At 42.0% G+C, this 24,545-nt stretch overlaps 3 protein-coding genes across 3 annotated transcripts in view; 1 reads left to right on the forward strand and 2 right to left on the reverse strand.

The window, feature by feature from the left end:
• LOC118788745 (dual 3',5'-cyclic-AMP and -GMP phosphodiesterase 11A) overlaps positions 1 to 17,375 on the reverse strand; it is a 63,295-nt gene extending 45,920 nt beyond the window's left edge. Inside the window, exons 1-2 of the mRNA XM_036544779.1 lie at positions 16,584 to 17,375; positions 13,396 to 13,554 (exon numbers count right to left, since the gene is read on the reverse strand). Of these exons, the coding sequence (XP_036400672.1) occupies positions 13,396 to 13,554; positions 16,584 to 17,375 (951 nt within the window). The remainder of the gene's footprint in view (positions 1 to 13,395; positions 13,555 to 16,583) is intronic.
• Positions 17,376 to 20,293: 2,918 nt separating this feature from the next.
• On the reverse strand, positions 20,294 to 22,380 carry LOC118788974 (cytochrome c). Its single transcript, XM_036545208.1, has 3 exons — positions 22,264 to 22,380; positions 21,009 to 21,182; positions 20,294 to 20,876 (listed from the first exon to the last, which is right to left on the reverse strand). The coding sequence occupies exons 2-3, from the start codon at positions 21,175 to 21,177 to the stop codon at positions 20,731 to 20,733; spliced, it is 315 nt and encodes a 104-aa protein (XP_036401101.1). The 5' UTR covers positions 21,178 to 21,182; positions 22,264 to 22,380; the 3' UTR covers positions 20,294 to 20,730.
• Positions 22,381 to 22,778: 398 nt separating this feature from the next.
• LOC118788850 (oxysterol-binding protein-related protein 6-like) overlaps positions 22,779 to 24,545 on the forward strand; it is a 56,092-nt gene continuing 54,325 nt past the window's right edge. Inside the window, exons 1-3 of the mRNA XM_036544984.1 lie at positions 22,779 to 22,963; positions 23,504 to 23,559; positions 24,110 to 24,244. The gene's annotated coding sequence lies outside the window, so the exon portion shown is untranslated. The remainder of the gene's footprint in view (positions 22,964 to 23,503; positions 23,560 to 24,109; positions 24,245 to 24,545) is intronic.

The raw sequence follows: 24,545 nt of genomic DNA on the forward strand, positions 1-24,545 counted from the left end.
TAACTATAAATTGGAGTAGGCTATTCCACTTTACTAGAACACGACTGTAAGGTCCCATTCATGAGACAGAAACCCTTTGAACTCCACTGTCTCTGAAGGATTCCTTTACAGTTCTATTGTCTTGCTTTCGAAGTGGACAGCAATACGTTCATTGAGAAAACAGATCCCAAAAATTGAACAAAGCTGGTCACAGGAGACGTCAAATCAGATAAAGCCACACGAAAGTTCTAGAAAAAAATGAGTCTGTCCTGATATAAATTGCCGTGATACGATACTCTGTCAAATCTATTACACTGCAAAATAGATCAAATTTAATCACACGTTCATTCTAAAAATTGAAATGCATGTATTTATTTTGTATGTTATTGCAGAAGTTAGTCTTGTTTTAGTTCAGTCATTTCAATGTGCAATATGCACTATGTGCAAAAAACTTTTGATCATGAAAAATGAAGACATGGCAAACAGAATTATACTCTAAAACTTAAATGACACCATACCTAGAGAAATGTCAACATTGCGTTTCAACATGTTTTTGTCTGTTCTCATAACGATACTGAAATTGTCCAAATCTTTGGTTCTGGATATGCGCTACTCCTCAGAGAAGTCACACCTTGTGGCCTAGGAACGCGTGGCGTATCAGCGGGAGTAATTTCACGGTAGAATTGAAAATCAGAAATAATAGAATCATTTGACGAGAGGGTTATGGCCATAGCCCTTCAATAATCATCATGATTCCGAGCATGAATTGGCACTAATTGCTCTAATTTTCTCAGAGGCTCTGCTCCCTGGGCAGTGAGCCTCGGTACATTATTTCGACATCATTTCAAACATCGGCGCTGCCAATCAAACGAGAAGCGCGGCTGTTTGGTGCGCGGCGTTTCGCGCGCGGTGTCACCGGCGGTTTGCCGTCGGAGCTCGTGAAGCGCCGCTGAACCCCGACAGCTGTCATCCCGCAAAACGAACGCGGCTCCCGTTATTCTGCCTGTCACATATCAGGATCATTCAATCAGACCACCCTTCAAGCTCAAACGGTAGTAATATTCGGGCTGATCTTGCAGCCGTGGAGCAGATTGTCACAAGAGCACAATGAAACGTCACATTCGTCAGTTTAATTGGGGATTTAATATCTTTTAATATGTTTTGCATTTCACATTATATTAAATATCTCTATTTTTCTAATATACATCTAATTACATCTAATATACATATCTAGTATACATCTAATTTTCCATATATATGAACTGTGTCCTTTTATGAAATGCTTTTATGAATACATTTAAAATGATATCCTGTAAACATTTTAAATTATGCCCTGTATATTAAATGCATATATGCAATACATTTTAAATTATACATTACACATATGAATGTTGTATGTTTTTACTGAAACAGGCAAACACACACACACACACACACACACATATATATAATTTCATCCAGTAAAGGGAAGGGAGAGCCACTTTAATCTGGGTGACGGTGACAGAGCCAGTGCCAGAGAGTGTGATGCGGTCCCCACTGCGGAGCGTGTGGGTAATGAGGCGTCTCTGGTCGTGGCATCGCCTCACAATCTGCAGAGGGCCTTTCATTCGGGGGCCTAATTTACCCAAAGTGAACCCTCAGCTGTGTAAGCCAATTACGCTAATTGACTAAGAGGAGTAGCCCTGTGGAGAGGTAGGTGTTTGAATCTGACTGTACTGAGAAGGAATGTTGGGGGGTGGATGTGGGTGCAGTTTTCAGGGGGTACCCTGGTGCAGCTAGTGCTCTGGTTGTGTAATCCTGAGAGGAAAAGGGTGCTCACTCTTTCCATCTATCAGCACATGTTAGCATTTTTAGGTGCAGCTCAGAGATGAACCCCCCCGGCCAAAAAATGATATAGTATGTAAGCCTCATCAGTGTATGTTGGAGGTAGTAACTGTACAAGGGGACAAAGAATCTACTCCCAAGGAGTGCGCTGATTTAACCTGCATGTATACACTTCCGTTCTCTTGTGCTGGACATCGCTCTGAATAAGAGCATCTGCGTAATGAATGTAATGTAATGTAATGTAATGTATAACCTAGGTAAAAGGCAAAATACAAAGCCCCTACACCAGTGCAATCCACACACATATGCATCAGCAATACCTCAAGTAACAGTGAAAAAAAGTGGTTACACTTCAAATTCAAATACACAACAGAAGACACTGACCCCTCCCTTGCCCAAGTCCTCTCCCCTCCCTACAGACACTTTTTATTAGCCTCTGCGGGTGCCAGATATGAGCCCATTGGATCAAATTCGGCACAAAGTGGTTAGATTTGGCACACCGCTGTTGTATTTGTCTGTACTGTGCGAGTATGTTTTTTTTGCTGTCATCGCTGCACGGCCTTCTCCTCTCCCCCTGTGTGATGTCACGCTATTGTTGTGGGAAGGTCAATGGCTGGAATGGATTACTTTCGTATTGTGATTGTGTGTTCAAACCGTGCTTTAGAGGGACGCATCAGTGACTGCGCTGACAACTTTTCTTTTCTCTCCCCCTCCATCTCCGTGCATAAATATAATGGGTAGCTGTCAGGGAATGGGTTATTACAGCTCAGCTTCAGCTCGATTTGACGTGGAAAGTAGCGGTATGAGAATGGTAATGACAGACTGTGTTCCAGGGCGCGTTGCCTGGGCGCTGCTCGTGGTTCAGCTGCGCTGACTGAGTTGTGCACGGGGCTCTCCGTTTTCAGCCGCGCATATTTCCCCTCGTTCGTTTTCCTTACGCGTCTGGCACGTACCTGGAGACGCCTCGCCGAGAAACAATAACACCTGGAGGCTTCTTTGCTGAGAAATTTTAACAACACCTGGGCACGCTTCATTGAGTAATATAACGGCATCAGCCTGCTGCTTCGTTGAGAAATTCATTGGCATCTTCGTGCTGCTTCATTGAGAAATTCGTCGGCATCTTCGTGCTGCTTCATTGAGAAATTCATCGGCATCTTTGTGTTGGTTCGTTGACAAATTAAATGGCATCTGGATCCACTTCATTGAGAAATTTAACAGCATCCTGATCTGCTTCATTGAGAAATTCAATGGCAAAAGGAGCTGCTTCACTGAGAAATTTATCAGGATAAAGACACTAAGTATGCAGGCCTGAAGCAAACCTTGCATTCATCTCTGAAACATTAAACCCAGAGAAAGTGTTTCGTTGGAGGCATTAAGCATTCATGATTCAGTCTTGTAAAGGCTATCTACTTGCAGCATGCTTGAAACATCCAGCATAATACTTTCCTGGATTTCCTTTTTTAACTAGAGGCTGCTGCCAAGCCACATGGATGACCATGGTCAGGGGTACATCCTGTGACATCTTGCAGTGAACATAAATTCAATTATTGATGAAAGTAGCATTAATACTGTGCTTAAAAATGTTTAAGCACTCCTAGAGACAAGATTAAGATATTACGTGTGACCACAGAACTTGAGCTGTGAAATGCAACAGGAACATATCCGCTTCCATATCTAAATTTGTATGTAAAAAATCTGTATATGTAACAATCATGTTTTGTCATTCGGTCAGACATGTTTTTCCATCTGGTCATGTTTCAGTTCTGGTTTTAGCTGGGCATGGGACCAACAGTTGAATGGATCGAAGCTTTACAGGACGGAGCTGTTCAGTTAACCCATCCTGTTAACTGGAGTGGTCTAGTCGGGTTTTGTTGCCCTGCCCAAATATTTGCACAATATTCTCAACTGGACAGCACAACATGTCCAGCTGGGTTGCACAGCTTAACTGGACAGGCTGTGTTGAATTAAAGGTTTGTTTGGTTTAGTGCTTCATAGAGCCACAACAAGCAGTTTGTGCAGGTGTACAGTCAAATATTATAAAGCGCTTAGTGATATATGTAACATGATAAAAGAAAGGCGAATTCCTGATAATTTCCAGAGAATTCCCCAAGGTGCATTTGAGCATTAAACTACGATGAGAATAATTGTAATGTATTCTTTCTGTATATCATTTTCCAATAAAAAGAACAAAAAAAAACAATAATCTGAAATGGCAACATATGGTGAGGTTATTTGCATCATAGTAATTTAATCTGTGCATTTCAGCAAAAGATAATGAGAAAATATAATTATACATGAGTTATACAATTAGGCGAATGCTGTAAAGCATTATAATCCTGTTGGGAATCGATATAAGAGGATTTGAGGACCTGTGGCATTTAATAGTGGAGGCCTCCTGTATAATGTGTCGAGTAATTTAATAACAGTGAATTACATTACAGAATAGCTGTATGCTTATATATACACCTATAGGCATGGAAATGATGCTCCACAAAAACTTTCAGAATTACTCCTTGTTTTCTTACCCTCAATAAAGTTTACATTTGTGGTTTTTGTAATTCTAGCTTTGCTGTAAATATATAAAAGAGACCTGAGCTTCACCTCTTAAGATTGGAAGTCAAAGTCGTGATTGTAATGTTATCTCCGCAAGGTTGTGTGTGGGGATTAATCTGTTTCCAGGCTAAAGTCCCCAAATGTGTCCTGTCCTGTTGCACTGATTACTTATCCATATACTTCCTTTGAGATTAACTGTATATGAATGGATTGCGTTGATTCTCTGTAAGCATATTACCGTTTAAGTACCTAGAGTGGTTTCTTCCCTCACATCAGATTGAAATATATCAGCTTCTGTGGGAGTCATAAGCCTGAATTCCATTCTCACCCCCCCCCCCCCCCCCCCCAAAGCTACACAGGCACATAGCACATTCTCATACAGGCCCTCTTCCTCTTTGCTTGAGATAAACACTAGCCCTAAAGTCAGACAATACTACTACTATTACTAATACTACTACTACTACTACTAATAATAATAACAATAGCCTTGTAAATTGTTCTGGCTGAGACCATGTGCCAAACAAGCTGTCAAAAACATAACATAATTATTATATAACATGAGGCTGGTTTCAAAGGTGTGTGTTGTGTTAGTCAAATCCTATTGATAAGTTATCAGAGGCTATCACCTGCAAGCACTCCAGTTATCATGTGTTTCTGTATACATGAAGTAAGCAACATGCTTAAAAACATTCTCTTAAAAACATGACACAGCGTCACTTTGAGTATTATTATTTCAGTAATTTGTAGACAAAAAATACGGTTTCCACAAATTGTTCCACAAACAGTTTACTATGTAACGTTTGGAATTTTTTAATATTAGGAAAAAATAGCATATAAATGAACAGTGGCACAATCTTAATGTTTTCAAGCTGACCTGCTCTTACAATGAATTAGCCTATTGATGCCACCGGTGTTAATCTATGGGTCTTTGCTGCTCTACACCTATGTTGTCTACACGTAGCCTAGGCTTTTTGTCTGAGATGACTGGTGTAAAGGATACAGCTTTTTATGTATTTTGATGATGGTACTCTTGAGGCTGACGATGATGAAGCAAGATTTTTTTGTATTAGAAGTTATGATTGTGGTGTGACTCGAAGCTCTACTATAATTTTAGTTAATGATCAGCGCCATGCCGCTTGTCTCAGATTACCAGCTCATACTGCATAAGGTTCTATTAAACAGCTCTCACAGGAATGCATGAACAAAACGGCTTTGAGTGAATTTAGTTCTAGACCTCACGTGTTCAGTAGGCATGTACTTAACTATCTTACTACTGGGAGTCCACAGTGGTGAGACATAACTGGCATTATCCTGCTGGGCTAAGATGGCTTTCGGTCAGACAGAATTCCGGCCACACTGCTCACCAGCGCCCTCTAGGGGCGCGTCAGGTGCCTGTAAGTTGCTACGCTGTTGTAGTAAGCTCTTCTGACAAAATGTATTGGAATACAAAAAGCAGCCCCTAGCATTTTCTAATGAAAATATCTGAAATAATCTACATACTATAATGTAATCTCTATAACCCCTCAATGATATTTTAGGTATTTCTGATCAAAACAGATCCATAAGGGAGAAATACGCGTTGGAGTTCTGCTTCCCCTCAGGAGTGGACAGCAGAAAAGGGTGTGCGTTGGGAGCAGCACTCTTCAAAATGTCAGGAAAGGAAACCCTTTATTAAAAAGCCTTTATTAAACTGACATGGCTGTCAAAAAGGTGTTGACGCCCAATGAAGGCCTTCATCAGGGTGAACGTACTATACAAAATTCAAGAATATACCTTCTACAGAATGGATCACGGGTGATACAGTGGAAAGCTATTAGGGTACAACAACTAGGGCAATCAAAACACCTCACATAATCCACGATAATTAAGGGAGAAACACACATACACAAAAATAATGTAAATCTAAAACATTTCTCGTTGCAGCAGACTCTTCAGTGTGACACTGCCTTTCACTGATTTGCTAATTGCCTCAATGCCAATCACTCTGAGAGAAGCAGGGTTATTCCCGTGTATTGCTTTACAGAGTTTGGCCACTGGATAATCTTCATTGTCAGTGTTGATTGCATATTTGTGTTCTGACACTATCTTGTACCCTGTGCTTTGTTCTCCCGATGTAGAAGCTGCCTCAAGGACACTCCAGACAGTAAACCATGAATGCTCTATTTCAGTTAATAAACGGGAAATATTTCTGATCCTGTTTGAATTACTGACATCATAAGAAGATTTGGTAGTGTATCAGAACAGCGACTACATTCACCACTTATGAATGTGAGCAGAGTGTTTCTTACAGTTTCTTTCATGAACAAAGTGGTGTGTAGAAGTCCATCAATATCCTTTTGGATATTCAGATCCAAGAAAGAAATTTGGGTCTCCCTGTACAGTAGTCTCAGTTTGAGGTTTTTTAATGTTATTAATGTGCTGGAGAAACTCATTTATTTCGCTGTCTGTACCTGACCACAGCAGCAAAATACTGTCAATGTATCTCCCCATGTATCCCCCCATACACCCATGTATCGGTTAAACTTCTTCTCCTAATGACCCCAGAAAGATCAGCATAACTGAGGGCAAAGCAAGCCTCACCTTTAACCTGTTTATACAGTTTTTCCTGGAAAATATACTGCCATCTGGTCTGAGTTCAAAGTAATGTTTTCCAGCAGCCAATAAATCATTATGGTCAATGGCTGTACAGAACAATTCAACGTCCATCGCAACCAGAAAGCTGTCTTTCACTCATGCCCATGTTTTCAATAATGATAAGAACATGTGCTGTATCTTGAGTAAAGAAGGGCAGGGAAGAGGAGAAAAAGTGGTTTAATTAAGCAATTGCCATATTTCGGGGCGGGTCTTCCAGGTGGAGTATCTAGATTTGTTATTGACTTTAAGGAGCATAAAGCAAAGAGATTTGAGGATATCTGCAGAAAAATGAGTTATTTTCATGTTCATTCTCCCAATTCTTCTCTTTAGAATTGGTCAACATGCTACTCAGTTCATTTTACATAGCCTCTAGTGGATTACCTGACAACTTCATCTAGTATTCTGGGTTGTTTAACTGAGTGTGGGCCTCTGAGACATATTTAGCCTAATCCCACAACCCCACAGCTCCTCCTTTATCCAATTGCTTTATGACAATGTTATCATTTTTGCCCACGATTTTAAAGCTTCCTTCCCTTTCTTTTGTGGTTTTGATGTTTAATTTCACATCTTGTTCAGCAAAAAGATTTTCAAAATCCTATGTCACCTTTTAACAAAATGTGGTTAATGTAGGGTTTGTGTTGAGGGGGGGCAAAAGTAGGATTTTGGTCAAAAAGGGGTATGCTGATGGTTATTGTTATCAGTGGCTATTCTACGGTTGGGATTTTGGTTATGCCTTGTGCTAAGATGCATGTTACGATAAAGTCAAAAAAGATAAACCTCCATGTCAAATTCAGTGGATGAGTGGGTAGAGGCAAAAGGAAGACCTTTGGAAAGCACTGCCATGCTGTCCTTTGAGAATGAGTGTCTGAGATATGAACCATCGCCTGTTCTTTGACTGCCTCTTCTTCACCACTCTGTGGTGCTGTCTTTGGGTTCCTATTCCTCCTTTCTCTGGGCATCCTTCGATCCTGTGCTCAATCATGGGCCCAGGGAGCTACAGAGATTCTTCTAAAAAAAAAAAGATCAAGAGCTTCTTGGACGGTGGTGGGGATCATTCTATGAGTAGACTTCTCTTTCTTGGTTGTCTCTCTCATCTCTTTTCTGAATTTCTCCAGTTCGAATATCTTGAGATAGATATTGAATCTTTCAGCATTCCCTCAGTTTATTCTGGAGAGGTGTTTTCTGCTCTTCGCTGCTCCATAATAGTTGTGTTCACAGATTTGCTATTTGTTCACTCACTTACAACATTCAAAGTAGTCTTTTGATAGTAATTCCAGCTACACCTAATAATAAATAGCTCTTTTCTTCCACAGATTTCATATTCTGCTGCTCACCTGGTTGACAATTCATTTGATATGTGGTACGACCGTAAAAGTATTAAAGTAATCATAACTTCAACAGACCCATTACTAGATTTAACTCCCAGCTGTATGACTTCCCTTGCCACCTTTTACTTCAGTTCAGAGGTTTAATGCTGTAGATGTATACCCATTTAATCCATAGATGTCTGATGAAAAAATACCTTTATTTCAAAACATGTTGGCAAAAACAATATCATCTCATGGATATTATTCTCATAAATAAAGACAAAATAAAATGAATAAAATGAGAAATATTATTGTTGTTTCAGATGAAACGGCATTCTTACCATCCATTTTGAGAAAAGAATAAGTTAATTTAGTGTAGCAACCTCTGGCAAAGAAAATATGTTAGCCAGTATTGTTGTTTTTAAAAAAAAAATCAAAAGGTTTTTTAGTCTAGAGGTTGTAATAACATCACATCCTTCAATACCAAGATCAAGGTCTGTGCTATCAGCTCAGAACCAACCCCAGCATTAACTTCATGCTAAAGAACGTGAAAACAGCGCAGCTACAACCCGCTTGCTGTGCAGCCCACCTGCGAGGCGCTAAAACGCGAAGGCGCTCTCACCCCGCGACTCTCCGGCTCGTATGTGGTCTCGTTAGCTACTTTCACAGCCACGGCAGTGGGCCTGTGAGATCCTTTAATCTGCCCGAGTTTACAGAGCGACCCTTTGTGGGAAAATGCGGCGGAATTTCAGCGCGTTTCGTCACGAGCAACGCAATCTGCAGGACCCGCTGGGACGCAAAGACGCACTGATAAAAGAGCACGGCGATGGCTTTGAAAAGAATAAAAAAAACAAAACCGCGTCCCGGCGCTGCCCGTCCTTTCACTCGGCAGCCTGAATGGACAGTGACTGAAGTGCGTAAGCACATCACAGCTCATTCTTGTTTCCCTGCTGCTGTTCGGCGAACTAAATGAATCGCCGCGCCAAATAATAGCTCATTACGTATCAGCAGGCCATGCCGCCAAGGTCAGTGCAGACGTCGGCTCCTGCCTCGAAGTTTGGCTTGTTATTTCCATTCAAAGCGAGCCGCGCATTCTTCTCCTCTTGTCTTTTTTTGCGTCACTGCTGCAGTCAAATGTGGTCGTCATCTTAAAAAAAAATTGCATGGATTCATATGCACAATCACACTGGCTGATACGGTGAAGGAAATCCATTTGCAGATATCAACAGGCAACTGGAACCCTGAACATTAGCCAGCTGAAATGAGAACTGTGTTGCCTACAGTTACTGGAACTGTAAAGGAGGAACAGCATCTGTCCGGCACCCAGGAAAAAAAAACAATGTATTTGTGGCAACCATAAAGAGGAAATGTAGTTTTCATCCATGGCAGTTTCATGAGCTCTTGTGGCCGCAAAGGAAACTGTCATAATAAAAATCTGACGGAAAATCAATTAGTCAGCTCAGCCATGCTCACTTTGGTGTCTGTGATATAATGACATCAAGATCTGAGTCCACTAACAACCCCTCTTGAAAAGCAAGCATGAATTGGACCCATTGGTAAATAATTTCCCTTCACCAAATAAGCAGTACTATTCATCGGAGAACTCGCACGGTATTTCTGAATATGTGTGTGTTGTGGTAATGCATGGGTATTTTTGGACCTTTTGCCAAGCCATGATTTCTTCAATGTAACAAAGGTTCTACAAAGTACTGAGGAAGCATCGCATCATGGAACCCAAAACCAACAGGCAATTATCACAGAGATACTCAAGGGTAATTAATGTGAGTTAAACTAAGCTTTTTTTAGTATAGTTAAGGACATTGACTGGACTAGGGCCTTATACCTCAAACAGTACCAGCACTTCACATGGTGACATTTAAGTAATTAATGTATGCCATGTTATTTTTATGTATGAAATAAACTATGTTCCACATTTGAAGAACTTAGCTAAGAACATAATATGTCTTAACTAAGAGAAACTCATTGTTTAAAGTATAAATGTCCATTTATCGATTTCATTTGGAACCCCGCTTTTTATTAATTGACCGCTTAGAAGAATAAAATTGTCCTGGACAGATGGGATTTTTATAAGCAGAGCTCATTGTACTAAAGTTGTACACTTTAAATTTACATCTGTGAACAAGCGCAACAATAATAAGGCTGGCATTAACAGGGAGCACTGGAAGTGTTCTTCGAAATCACAGTGAGTCTTGATTTAGAATCTTGGCCCCATAAACTCCAGAGGTGCCCCTGGGGACAGTTTGGGTAGTCTGTGAACCACTGACAGCTCTATTAAAGATGACACGAACAGGGTCTTTCTGCTATGGAAACCATAACTACACGTGCCCAGCAATCACCTCACAAGCCCACATGGCCGATGGACCACGCTGACATTTATGCCGACATTATGAGGACGTGAGCCCTGAGCCTGCGTGTGTCTCTTGGCCTTCACGGGGGGTGGGGGGGGGCTCCCCACTCCCTCTCCCTCTCACATGTGCAGTAACACAGGGTGTACAGGACAGACCGGCTCGTTTGATCCACGCTTTGTAGATCCAAGCCCGCGATCCACGCTGACAGTGCGGCTTGTCTTTTAATGCGCGGAGGAAAGGCTTGGTGTTCCAGGGCTGAATAGGTACTGATAGAAGATGTCGTTTCTGTCACCAAATCCCTTCCACCGACGTTAACAGTGACTAAGTTTTGTGTAAACGGACAGTAACCAATGGTGGACAGGGGGCGTGGCCAAGCTCCCTGTCATATAGCTGTACGCCCAGGGGACAAGGCTATTAAGGCCTGTCTGTGCAGCTCAGCAACTTACTGATGAGGGAGGCAGAGGTTCTGCTGTTTGCTAATAATGCCAATAATACAATTAGTGAACAAATACCACATAAGTCTTTCAAGGGGAAAAACAGGGGTCAGCTGCTTCTGGCCTCTGACAGAGAAAGTGTCTATTTGATTTGATGCCTTCGATACCTTTTATTGGTTTTGGCTGAAAGCACTGCTGCGTCTAGGTGGAGGCACCCCTTCCAGCTTCATTTCAGCGGATGTAATGGGACTTCAAAGCAGCCCGTACCGTTTTGCTAGCACGTTTCAGTTCAGACTTCATTATGAAGGTATGAGTGCATTTTGACACCGTTGCGATTCGATCCGGCTCGGCCTCTCCAGGCCTTTCCCTGGCCATTATTCTGATCATATTGGCAAACAATAAATTATTTAGAAATGATTACTTCTGTTGTGTTTGGAGTTTTAGAAAGCCCAGTAGGAATGTAAGGACGAATGTGATTACATAGTGTTCAAGCCAGTGGTGATGCTCCGCATGCAAACCTTTATGGCCAGAGCTCTGACACATCTATTTCTCAAGGATTCAAGGTATTAGCATTTTACGTTTGGTTACTTTAGCAACACTCAATGCAGGTAACTAGGAACAGATTAAAGGAAGCCGCCATGGCCGGAAGCACAACCTTAACCCAATCTGACTGCACCCTCTTGATTTTTTACAAAGACTTGCATCAATTCGTCTTGCAGTGGAGTTTAATGAAAGACTATTTGTCTTCATTTTAATAAAAGCATGGAAGTCCAGGTCCCCTAACTGAGGGTTTATCATCCAGTGGATAAATCACACAAAAACCAATTAGTTCTGCCTGTGGACATTAATTTAACCCTCAGGTAATTACAAAAGGCATGACCATTCTCAGACTCAAAAGTGTTGTCACATTAACAGCTATAAATAAGTCGCCACATTGCTTTCTGTCTGTGTGAAACTGGGCACATGATCACACTATACACATTGCACACAGTCCTTGCTCATTGCTAATATTGTCAGGCAGCACAGGCTAGGACTCAGTTGCAGACCCAAAAAACGCGAGGGCAGAGAAACACACGGCAGAATCAAAAACCAGTACACAGGCGGGGTCAAAACCAGAGAGGCAGTCCGAGGGCAAATCCAAAAACGGGAAAGTCAGAACGGGCAGGGTCGGAAAACGGGAGGGCACGATCAGGCAAACAAAGCAAAGCGGCAGGCAAAAACGGAGTCAGAAACAGGCAGGTCGAAATCACAAAAACAGCGAACAAAGATAACGCGGGGACGAAACAGGCGAAAAACACTGTGACGAACTAGCAAAGACTGCACAGCGAGCAGGGCATATAAAGGGACAGACCGACGAGGGGATGAGATGCAGGTGCGCAGGTAATCAGGCGGAGACAGGGCGGAGAGAAGGGCCGGGCAGAAACACAAGGGAAAAAGGAAAAAAAAACCAAAAGCGCAGGGCTAGGAGGCGGGAGCACTGACAAATATATCTATAGAAAATCTTGCGCAGTGATCCAAGTCAATGCAGACGTTCATCAGGTAGAATCAGAATTCCTGCGACATTCAGCTCCGCACAGAATTCGGTCACCAAAGTGCAACGATCCCACCTGAGCACCACAGCCCATTCCGTTTAATAAGTGCGCATAAACTGTGTTTTTCCACAAAACCATAAGCGTGGTGATTATTCGGCTTCATAAATCTTTTATCAAATCAATTCAAATGGAATGATGAGAACAGTTTTATTAGGAGAAAGTGTATGAATACTCCGGAGGACATAATTGCATTACACGGATCATTTGAAACAGACCCCGGAACTGGAGATGGTCGTTGGCCGCACTGAGTTTATCTCGGTCCATCAATCTGTTTGCTCAGCTCTCTGCCTCGGGAAGGTTTACGGTGTTGCTAATCTCTTATGAGAAATATGAGGGGATGCTGTACAGCATGAACCAACACCCCCCCCCCCCCCCACCCCCACCCTCGCTGCGCAATGACATCAAGTGTTCCATTTCACAGCGGGTTACGTCACACGGCGCAACCTGCTCAGAGCGCGTCTACTGTATGCACCAGGCTGGGTGACGGTGACGGTGGGCGGTGGGGGGGGGGCGGGGGGGGGGCACTAAACGGGGTCAGCACACGCTTCTCAGATGAAAAATGTCAAACTTAATTACAGACGTGGAAAAGTGGACGTTGATTAATTGTACTGACGGCACGGCGCGTTCCCAGCTGCCCCCTCCCCCCTGCCACCCGCCCCCGCCCGCCTCTCACGTCACGCGCCCAGGCCGTGCACGTGCTCACCTTTTCGTCGTCCTCGGTGAACAGGGCCCCCCCGGGGTCCTTGTTAATGGCCTGGGCGACCCCGATGATCTCCCCGTCACTGTTGCGGATGGGCATACAGAGGAGAGACTTGGTCTTGTACCCGGTCAGCTTGTCGATTTCGTCACTGAAGCGACGGTCCTGCAACCGAAACGACAGTGAATGTCCACAGCTGACCCATACGGAAATTAGATACATCACAATATACTGAGAAATATGTTGTTTGAGCCCAAGGATATATTGCAAATACAATTAAAATGCATTAATAGAAATTGGAAATATATTGCAATATACCAAAACTACAAAAATTTGTATTTGTAAAATTTGAATATTCAGCAATAAATATATTGATTCAGATAAGAAAATAAATTATCAATATATAATTTTTTTGTGCGCGGACGAACATACTGAAGTCCCTTTTGGTGGAAGGCAAACATTTCTGCACTGCACTGTAATGCGATAATCATAATAACAATTAATAATCAGGCGTCCAACTCCGATCACAGAGGGCCTCCATTATGATTTTACTCAAAACACACAACACACCTAACACGACAAATCATGTACTGTTTTACTTTTTTTACATTTTGTTTTTGCAATGTTACATTTTTTTGCAAACCACTGTCATTCCTTCTTTTCATGCAGTAACCAATCCGGGTGTATGGTGTTGGGGATACTGCACTGTAGGAGCTGCTTTTATCCAATTGCGAAGTTAAACAGATCTCCTCACACACCCCGGGAATGAAAGAAAGAAAGGTGTCAATCCTGCTGTCCTAACCAAAATCTTTATCTGCCTCATCTCATCATCTATCAGTCTCATTGACTAGTTAAATCCCTGCCTGTAATGCACAGCTAATGTGGTGACTTTTCTGGCAGTGAAGGGCTACCATGCATCACTCAGCAGGGTGATATGCATTAGTGGTAGATGAGGTGAGTTACCTGCTCTGTGTACTAAGATCCTTGGATGAAACTTACTATACAGGGTAAAGCGCTCTTGTGAATGAAATTGTGAGCAGGCAAACCAGTTGTGCACGAAACTGAGCACAAACAGAGGATAGCTATCGTGCTTTCGTGGACGAAACCACTTATTTGTTCAAGCTTTACCCTTTCAGAACGTGTTCGCATGTGTCGTGCACTTCAGCAGACTCCAGGCTGGGCTGCAAATAAGCTGATCGATACTGTTTCCTCACCGGGTCAATAACAATTCCACAGTGCCCTTGCATCACCATGGAGTGGGGCGCTTTGGCAGTGGGCTGCTTCTGATATTCAGTGCAGAGCAGCCAATTATGTCTCAATTAATAAAGCCGAGTTGGGACAGTGGAAATAAAATGACCGAGAGTGCTAAGGGAGGTAGAATCTGTCATTCGTAGGGTGAGGGATGCTGTGGACAGAAACTGCTGGGCTGCTCCACCCTGACACTTGAGACCCCTCCTGGGAACAGCTGCTGGAGGGGTTCAGCAAATTCAGAGGTGAGACACAGTGCAGTACTGTGTCACCCCATACTGCTCAATCTAAGATCACCACAACATTCACACACATAGCTGGGCTTCTGTTTAAACCTTGGTACTTTCTATTGCAAATGACTTCCAGGCCACTGAAAGCAATCTCTTTGAACCTGGTATGATTTTATGCATAAATCATTACAGTTGTGGAGTGCAGAGCTAGGTTCCAAGAGTGAGATGAAGGCATATGGATTTTCAGAGTAAAGAGCACAGCCTCTAGACTGCTCACTGTCCGTCCCCATTTCAGAGAGACTCCAAGCAGTGAACACAGCGGTTGGAGTGACAGAGCTCTTCTCTTACTTGATTTGAATCATATAATTATCATGAAAATGTACGTAATATTCAGCCCTTTTGTCTAAAGAAAAGTATTGCATTATAATATATTCATGTGGTCACCACTGCAAACTGTCCCTCAGTATTATCCTGCATGCACAATATTTGCTAAGCAATAGCCCTGAAATAAAATGGATTAACTTCTGAGCAATTTACTCGCCACAGAAACAGTTTATCTCATATTAGACAAATATTTGTAAATGGGAAAACACATTATAATGAATTGATTTCTAAAATGTAATTGCGTAGTCATATTACCCTTATCGCGTTCAAGAAGTCGTATAAAAAGCAATAATGGTGCGGTAGCGCTGCACTTAATGATGTATGTTCCAAGTACACAGGCATCTGCTACTGCACGTACATCAGCAACGTTAATGTCAAAGCCAGGGTGTGCCATTTAATATTTAAAGTGCTCTATTGTTGAGTGTTTCAGCATTTTATAAGGAGCATCTGTTGCGTGTCTGTATAGAGCATTGTATATCACGTGCATTGTACTGCGGAGGTCAGTGGCGAATTGATCCAAAATTCACCCAATGTTCTGATGTCTAAGGACAGGCAAAGCCTCTCGCAACAGCACGAATGAGCAAACATATATAAGATACAAGGGTGGCAATATGACTGAACAATGTATTATGTAAATGAAACTAGAAATAAAATGTAGCTGCGCGTCAGCGTAAAAGGTGGTGGTAAAACAAACCGGATTTTACGCAGTTTCACGCGTCATGTCTCGCTGGATCTTGCATCTGAAGAAAACCATCGCACAGATGAACTTTAACGGTGTTACAGAATTTTATGTACATTGGAATGTCAGCCTTTCTCAAATCAGCCATGTCTTTAGGGGGTCCACGTCTTCGCAAAACGTGTTGACTGCACGAGCATAAATGATACTCTAATTACAGTGCAGTGAACGGAGAAAGGCTTTCGGTTTTTTTCTGCAGAGAGCTAATGTCTTTTTTTTCTTTTTTTTCGTAGAAATACATTACAGGTTTGAAGCACATCCCTGACTTGTAAACTGTAATTTGATTATGGAGAACAAACCAATATTTTACACTGTAGAGATACTTTTCTCACTTGTGGATTAGCTAACTACGTTTTAAAGACATTTTGCTTGCCTTGAACATGCAGGATTTGGGTACTACTACTTCTACTACTACTACTACCCAAACAATAATAACAACAGTATCTATCTTCATCATTATCACCAGGTTACAGTGATTGGTTTCACCGCAGACAGAAGATTTTTCAAAGAACGCATGGGTTACCGTGGAGTTGGAAATCATAGGTCCCACCGCTGTATTATTGCGCAAAACGTTATATAACCAAACACACACACACCTGATAGGCATCGGGAATATTAACAGTCTCTCCGTGTTCTGCAACGTATCCGATAATCCCTTTCCCCCACGGCACCTGTACTTCATCCGAGTTACTCAGGGAAGGCAGCACCGTAGTGCCTGCGTGAACATCAAAGAATTTTGACACTAACGTTTTCTTATTTGCTGTGCCCTCCACTAAAAACAAGGAACAGCGGTCCGCGTCCACCATAATACAGACAAACACGAGGATTTTGTAGCTGAGACTAGTTAAATCCAGATCGTTAGAAATGTCTTTTACGAGTTCCAGGAAAAACTCCCTTTCGTTGTGTTCCTTAAGGTAATATTTGAAATCTATGGCCGTGGAAGGGTACTGAGGTATGTTAACTCTGGATTCCAAGAGAGCGCTGAGAATGTGAGCAGTAGTTGGTGGCAAGGAGCTGGCTTTCCTAAGCAGAGCCCTTCTCCTCATACTTGTGAGAGGCTCCTGCGCCCTGGAATTTACGTGCTCGTCGTATGTCCTGTTCGCGTTGATTGCCTTGGACCTTGCGAAAGTTTTCCGCAGCTCTTTCTGCGAGGCCCGTCTCTGTAAGCCGTCACCCTTGCTCGCCCAGCTGTCTTTGCTGACATTGCTGACATTGGTCTTATCCGGGTCCGCACTGGCATTCACTGGAGTTTTGTTCGCCTGGTGATTTTTGAGCCATTTTTCCACCATGCTATGTTTTCCTTTCCTATTGAGATAGTCCTCAAACAGTTCAGGATGATTGTCAAGAAAAGTTTCTACGTCAGAAAAGTCCATGCTCGGAACTGCCATGTCTGCAAATTGGACGGTCCCTGATGAACCAAACTGTTATGGTGGCACAGTAAACGAACATTTAAAATGAAAAACGGTATAACGTGCGGCGGAATGGAATGCATAGGAAAGGAGCAGTGGAACAATCCATGTAGGTATCACTGCATAATCTTGAAATCATGCAACTACTATATTCGCATCATGCATGTTTTATTGTTTTCCAGAGAAATAGCGTAGCCATCGTATTCTCCTTTTCCTCCAGACTACTCACTTTCTCGATTTTCAAATGCAATCTCCGGTTCGTGAGCGCATGACATCCCAGTGCACACCGTGAAGTTGCGTCGCTTCGTGTACCGATTCTTCGCCGGAGAGCTGGACCAGTGAAGACTCAAAAGCGGGTCCTCCCCGGAGCTCCAGTGACGTTGGCAGTTACTGTAGGTTAGCTTTTTCGCACGCTCGCTTTCGTCATTTCAGCACATTCATCTGCAGCTTTTTGGACAGCTCCACATTTGCAGAAACGGACGTTCCAGACTTCTTGTTATGATGTAAGCGCACGGAGGGAAAAAATCGTGTCGTGATCCGTTGTTTACAGGCGTACTGGTAAATGAGATATTTAATATCTCAGCAACTAGTAAAAAGAACATAGCTAGCGTCTTTCGGTGATGATTTTCAGAAATAATTTCACTAAATGTAATAATTATCGTGCATATTTAATCGGTGTCAGCATCTTATATTTTATTTTAGTAATGTCACTGTGAGTTACTTTGTCAGTCGCTGTAGGATGCAATGGTTAGACAACACTATTCGTTTGAACTACCCATCATGAAATCAGGTCGCTATTTATTTATTTTAGGAAATTTCTCTCTACTCCGTGCCTACGACTTCACCAATTTTACAAACCAGCAATAATGTATCCATTCGAAAAGGAAATGCAGAGCAGTAACAGGAATAATAAATAATAATAATAACTCGGAACATCATTTTGAGGATCCTATGAATAATTTCCAAAGGTAGATAAAATCAGTTCTTAATATCATCTCACCACGAGCTAATGTTTTCTGGATTAGCTCTTCTTCAACGAATCAGAGAGGCTATGGCGCTCATTTTAGTAAAATAATCCAACGCTATTATTATTTAATTTTTTACAGGTCATTTTCTCAGAAAATGTCACTACTGAAAAAAGCGACTCTTCCACTCAAGACCGACTTAGAGGTTTTAAAAGCGTGATTACAGCGGCCTCTGCTGGGTCTTTGCGTTTGGTGGCGCTGGAATAACGTAGAGTAATTCAACATCTTTTACCTTATTGGTTTGAGCTGCTTTCAGTCGTAACTCGTAAATTGTAAGTCAAATATACATTATGCCTATTTCTAGTTATTGACAGCCTGGAAAAAAATCTGTCAAGATTATCGTATGTTTTCCGCTGACACAACAGATTTCAACAGTTAACTGACATGAAGTGTAAATAGTACACTTTATAGCACTTCAAAAATAAAAAGTGACATGTACATAGCGTCAATATTGATTCTGTGCATAGAATTACGACATCATTAAATTCTGCGTCCACTAAATTGAACTTTTGAAATCCAGGCATGGACCCGAAAATGATAATACTCTAATTTATTATTACAAAAGTTAAAGAGCTCGGTTACCTCTCCAATGATAGTTAGTTAGATTGAACTAAATAGAAAATATTTACCCCTTGCATAGCATTCGTAAATTTAGAACCTGAGTAACTGTGTTTTGTCAGTTGCTGGTGATTAAGACATGTATTTCTTCAGTAAAAACATAGGTTATAAAATGGAGTAATACACAGATTTTTCCACAAGGGGGAACTATTCTCCACAATGTTGCCTTCCATGAATTTAGACCATTTGTGTAACTGTCTGGCATTTACGTTAGTTTTATATCATGAAATGTTGCCTGCAACATTGATTTAACATTAACACAATCATTTCTTTAAAACACTGAGTCTATAGTTCACTGATCTTTAGTACTGTACTGCAATCTTGCAAAAACCGGCTTATAAAAAACCCCCGTAATCTTTCTGAATTTGGTTTAAACCCGATTATACAAGGAAATGCGCGTCACAGTGTATCCATATAGGACTGCAATGTCTCCGATTCTTAGTGTAGTTAATGTCGATCTTCAAGGTCGCCTGTACGTTCACTGCCTTCCAATACGCTTCCGTCTACAGGAGTTGTACACAGCTTGCATCATTATTTAAAAAGAGCAACAAGGCCACATCTAGCCCCCACTTTCTGTCCATTAGATTCTAAGTGTAATACTGTGTTAGTCAGCTATCTACCTGTATGATTGATTTGACAGAACAAACACCCTATCAGCCTAATCTTCTCTGCGCCTGATGTAATAGTGACATAAACAGAGAAATGTTGACACTACCCTGGTTACGTATTATACTTGGCCAACTCATTGGCTTGCTTCGCGTAGAAATGAGTCCACGAGAACAGAAATATCAAGGCTACAAAATACAGCAAGATGAAGGTCTGCGATTAGTGGCTAGATGTTTAATAGGATAGACACAGACTTAGCCTCAGCGAACAGTCGCTGTCCTCCCCGTAGCCACCCACACGGCAGGTGCAGTGCTAATACCAGGCTAATTCCTGCACTACAGGCGTTTCTTACGCGCCTATACAGACTCTGTCGCACATTTTTGTAGCCACATATTCATGAACAGAATAAAAACACGGATTACCAAACAATTATGAAACGCTAATAATCAGTGAATTTATGGCATATCAAGTGTATTCACGTATCATAAATACTGAGGGCACCTTAGACACTTGAACACAATTCTCCCATCACTGTAGTTTTGTTAAAGATTCTGAATGGCCAAATATTTCCCCACGGGCTCAAAACACGTATTATTCCTGCGAATATTAACTTTAGTCGGTCGTGAAACAAGCACATGAAAACACGTATCAGTTTCAGTCAATTTAATAAGAAATTCATTCAGGTACATAACCACCACTGCGCTTTCAGTCTCAAGCAATCAGTGTCTACAGGAACAATTTCCTTTCTATAACACCTGTGAAACCAGGGGATACATTTCCTCCTTCAAAGTGCAAGACAACCCAGCACCTGCAATCACAATTTTTATAACTTTTTATTTATCGCTAAACGTACTAGTGGTGTCACACAAGTATGTACTGTAACGTGTGAGATGTGATTCATTATTTAATGTTCTTCGTCTGGACAGAGGTAAGGCGTAACATGCCCTTAAAAAACGTAATCCTGACTTTCTTAAAACGATTAAAACCTTTTTTGTTCTATTTTCCTTTAAAATATTAATTGTACAATACACACGTCACATAAGCAGACTTTACAGATAAGTTAAATTAGTTAACATTAGCATTGCCTATGATGTTGCCGACTTCAAATAGGCAATTAGATCAGCGCGTTCGCCCTTCTTCTTGATACCAGCGAAGATCATCTTTGTTCCAGGAATGTATTTTTTAGGGTTTTCCAAGTACTCCATGAGTGTATCATCACCCCAGACGATACCTGCAACACAAAACAAGACCATCAAAGATAAATCAATAACGAACAGGTAGCATTGTGATCATCCTCATCACAGTCGAGAATCAAGTCAATAGATAAGGAGATCGCACTTGACACGTTTTCATGTTCCTGTACCTTTGCTCTTGTTGGCGTCAGTGTATGAATAGCCGTCGGCCTGGCCTGTCTTGCGTCCAAACAGGCCCCACAGGTTTGGCCCAACCTTGTGCTTTCCGCCCTCCTCCACCGTGTGACACTGCGCACACTTCTGGACGAACACCTTCTTTCCCTTTGCGACGTCACCCATGCTTTCTGCAAATGACATTTATGCACTTTTATAAACGAGAGGGCCAAATTAAGATCCTGGCCAATACATCCCGTCCTTACGGCTATGCTCGCACAATGTCACTGCAAGGTAGATGGCTAAATTGCATAAATTATAGTTACTGTTATTTTAGCGACATTAATTTAGACTGACCGAAATGTATATACGAGCACAACCGTGCTCTGCGTATTTGTGAAAATTTAGCTAGCCCACTAAATGCAACAACCAGCGATCATAAAACAATCACCTGGTTGGAAAACGTCTAGCGGGCTTGCTGCCGACATGCATTCGAAAGGAGGTGATGCCGGTTGCCAAATGAAAAGGTCGTGCAAGGACACCGTGCTTCCGCGTTCTCGCAGTACGTGCAGTATAGCCATGATCCAGCTATGCTATACGGCAGCTGAACGCGCGGGAGGGATTCTCCAGCTAACTATGTAGATACCCATCTATCCAGATCACCGTTCTAAATGCCTGGTTAGCCATTTTCTAGTATTAACATTAAAAACGTTATCTGACACTTCTACTTGAAACTAGCAAGCTAGCAGGCCATCTGATGTAACCCGTTAGCTACCTATTAAATATGCTTCCAGTGCGGATAGAGGCTATTTAGCGCTTATACCAAGTGTTAGATTTGGAATCTACTACAAAACTGCACTTCGGTGAAACCGGTGGGACCGCTTCTCAGTTTTGCCCCTTTAAACAATTTATGTTGGTTATCTTAGCCACTGCTAATGTTCTCCGTGTTAATGTTAAATTATCTAAGACGGTTAAATAACATTAGGTCGCTAGCCTTAAGCTGCTGAGTTAAAAATGTGCTATAAAAGATATTTTTTGTCAGCGAGTTCTGTCGCAAGCTAGCCAGTTCGCTGCCTATCTATGTCCTTACACAACCCTTTCTCGCCTTCCGGTACTATAGAAGGACACGCCGCTACATCATTATGAATCTGATACTATGTAACGTAAGATAGCCAGCAAGCTAACGGTATTTAGCATTAATTAATGTAATGTTAGCCAGTTAAATATCGAGTATTTAAAGTCTTGATGTGAATCATATAAATAAACACTTACCTTTTAAAGAAATTAGCCTTTCGGGTTAACCCACTTAGACACAGCGCCTCGCTCTTTCCTCTCCAGCCGGTGGAAATGCGAATCTTCGAGCGCTTAAAGAAGGTCACGTAATTTACAGGCACCGGCAAAACACGTCACATGCAGACGGTACCCAATCACGTGTTTGATGTCGTCACGGCTGCGTCGAGCAATGACGTCGCGTTCTGCAGCAGTCTTAGGTACAGCCATCTACGGGCTGCAAGACAGCGTTCTGCACGAACGCGAGGGGTTGTGAGTAGGGTACAGCACTCCAAATTCACGTGTGCCCTTTGGCAAGCAATCAAGGCATACTGCCCTTACAAGTTTTGGAAAGACGAGGGGTCAACGTACAAAGATGTCTCCACCCACGCAAGCCAGTTTAGCCCTTTGATGAAATGTTCTTTCACCTTGTTTACTTACTGGCCAGCTACAACTAACGTCATGTACGACATCTGTCTTTCCTGTCACATTAGTGATATCGATTTAAATGGCTGTGTTTTAGCTAACTCGCTTAGCTTTGTAAGCAAGCTAGCTAGCTTACAAAGCCTCTCTGCATGAAACAGAAAAGCGCTGCCAGGATGTGCTTCCAGAACCTAGATGATTCTGGAATTTTATTGCTACCGACCGTATTCAGGGCGGAATTGTTGGACGCACAGTCCTGGACGAATCCAACGGCAGCCAGGTGTGTGGTGAACTTTTGGACAAACTTTCTGTTTCAACATGGATACACATATCATGGAAAGACGTCTTGGTAGATAGCTAATAAGACTAGCTTATAATGTTTACGTTATGAAGCATACGAGAAGATGGATATTAAGGTATCGACCGCTTAGAGTGTTAAAGTGGTATTATCTCTCAAATATGCTTATGTTTTACTTCACAGTATGCATAGTTTTGTTGACATTCAACTATTAAAAGTGTTATCTGAACGTTATGGAACATTGATTCGTAACGGTTCAAGGTAGCCAGATTACCTTTTCAAAGGAATTAGTTGTTCGCACGGGATCTTTTTTAAAGTGTTGGATAACCTCTGCATGTGACTGACAGTGAACCCAAAACCTGGCATACAATAAATGCAACCGGACAATAAATGTTTACAGTCTGACTTGTCTTGGAGTCTTGCAAGACAACCCCTGAGCTGGCTACGATGGGTTACCTTAAATGACAGGGCTTCCTTCATCAGTTACGTGCAACAACACAGCGACGTGTACTCTGTCCTCAGACTCCCTCTTGCTGCTCGACGTGCCCGCACTAGCCTACGGGACTTCGAAGAACGCTGTATGTTACGTAATTACTACTAGCAGTTGCGACACTGATTATTTGGCACCGTCTTAGCTCGTCGCCTGACCTTGAAAGTCATTCTGACTAAGAGCATTTGTTGAATGAATACATGTAGGTTAAATGTAGTTACCATGCTAGTCTTTGTATTGACCTTAGATGTTGTGGACATACCCCTTCAATTTAATTGTTGTAGCCTTTTTAAGGGACTGGATTCATCATTGTTAAACAACTAAAATTAAGTCCTTTTCCAGGTGTTGAATAGTTCCTCGAAAATAATGGCAGAGACCAAAGCTTTTCAAACTAAGATTGCACTTGCCTGCTAAATTTGCACAGGACTGTACCTTATTGTTGATAATATTGTTTCACATGTTAGGGAGATGTGTTTGTCCAAGGCAACTTTCAGGATTTAACTTTCTGCAACTGTTCAGTGTTTATGTCACCATGTATCCACAGTCATATTAGTAAATACGTTAACTTTTGCCAAATACTGACTACTTGAAAGCTCCTCCAGTGCATTTTCCTGAGGTGTTTTGGGTGTCTCTGATAGGGCCACCTTGCAGCTGGTGTTCCAAACATGGCCTGGATTGAGACAGACGTGCCAGCACTACCCCTAATGAGGCTGGTGCCTCCTGATGACCAACAGAAGGAGTGTTCATCTGTGACCCGTGACCTTCGACCTTCGGTAAAAAGCCAGAGAGACACTAGGGGTTGACTCATCAGAAAGGATTACCAGTGGGAACAACTGGTTAACCTCAAAACTTAACTTAACTGGTTATCCTCAAAACCTTATAGTTAATTACATTAGTGGCGTTTTTAGCAGACACTCTTTTCCAGAGCAGCTTAAATGGGTTAGTTTTTTTTTTTTACAATGTTATCCATTTATACAGCTGGATATCTACTGAGGCAATAATACATTAAGTACCTTGCCCAAAGGTACAGTGGCAGTGACTCAAAAGGGAATCAAACCAGCAACCTTTTGGTTA

Source organism: Megalops cyprinoides, chromosome 14, assembly GCF_013368585.1.
Source record: "Megalops cyprinoides isolate fMegCyp1 chromosome 14, fMegCyp1.pri, whole genome shotgun sequence".
NCBI lineage: Eukaryota > Metazoa > Chordata > Actinopteri > Elopiformes > Megalopidae > Megalops > Megalops cyprinoides.

What these genes read in the sequence shown, in the direction of transcription:
- LOC118788974 (XM_036545208.1), bottom strand. Translation starts at nt 21,177, where the DNA reads ATGGGTGACGTCGCAAAGGGAAAGAAGGTGTTCGTCCAGAAGTGTGCG. An exon ending in TGACGCCAACAAGAGCAAAG is followed by an intron (nt 20,877 to 21,008) that starts GTACAGGAACAT and finishes TTTGTGTTGCAG; the next exon opens with GTATCGTCTGGGGTGATGAT.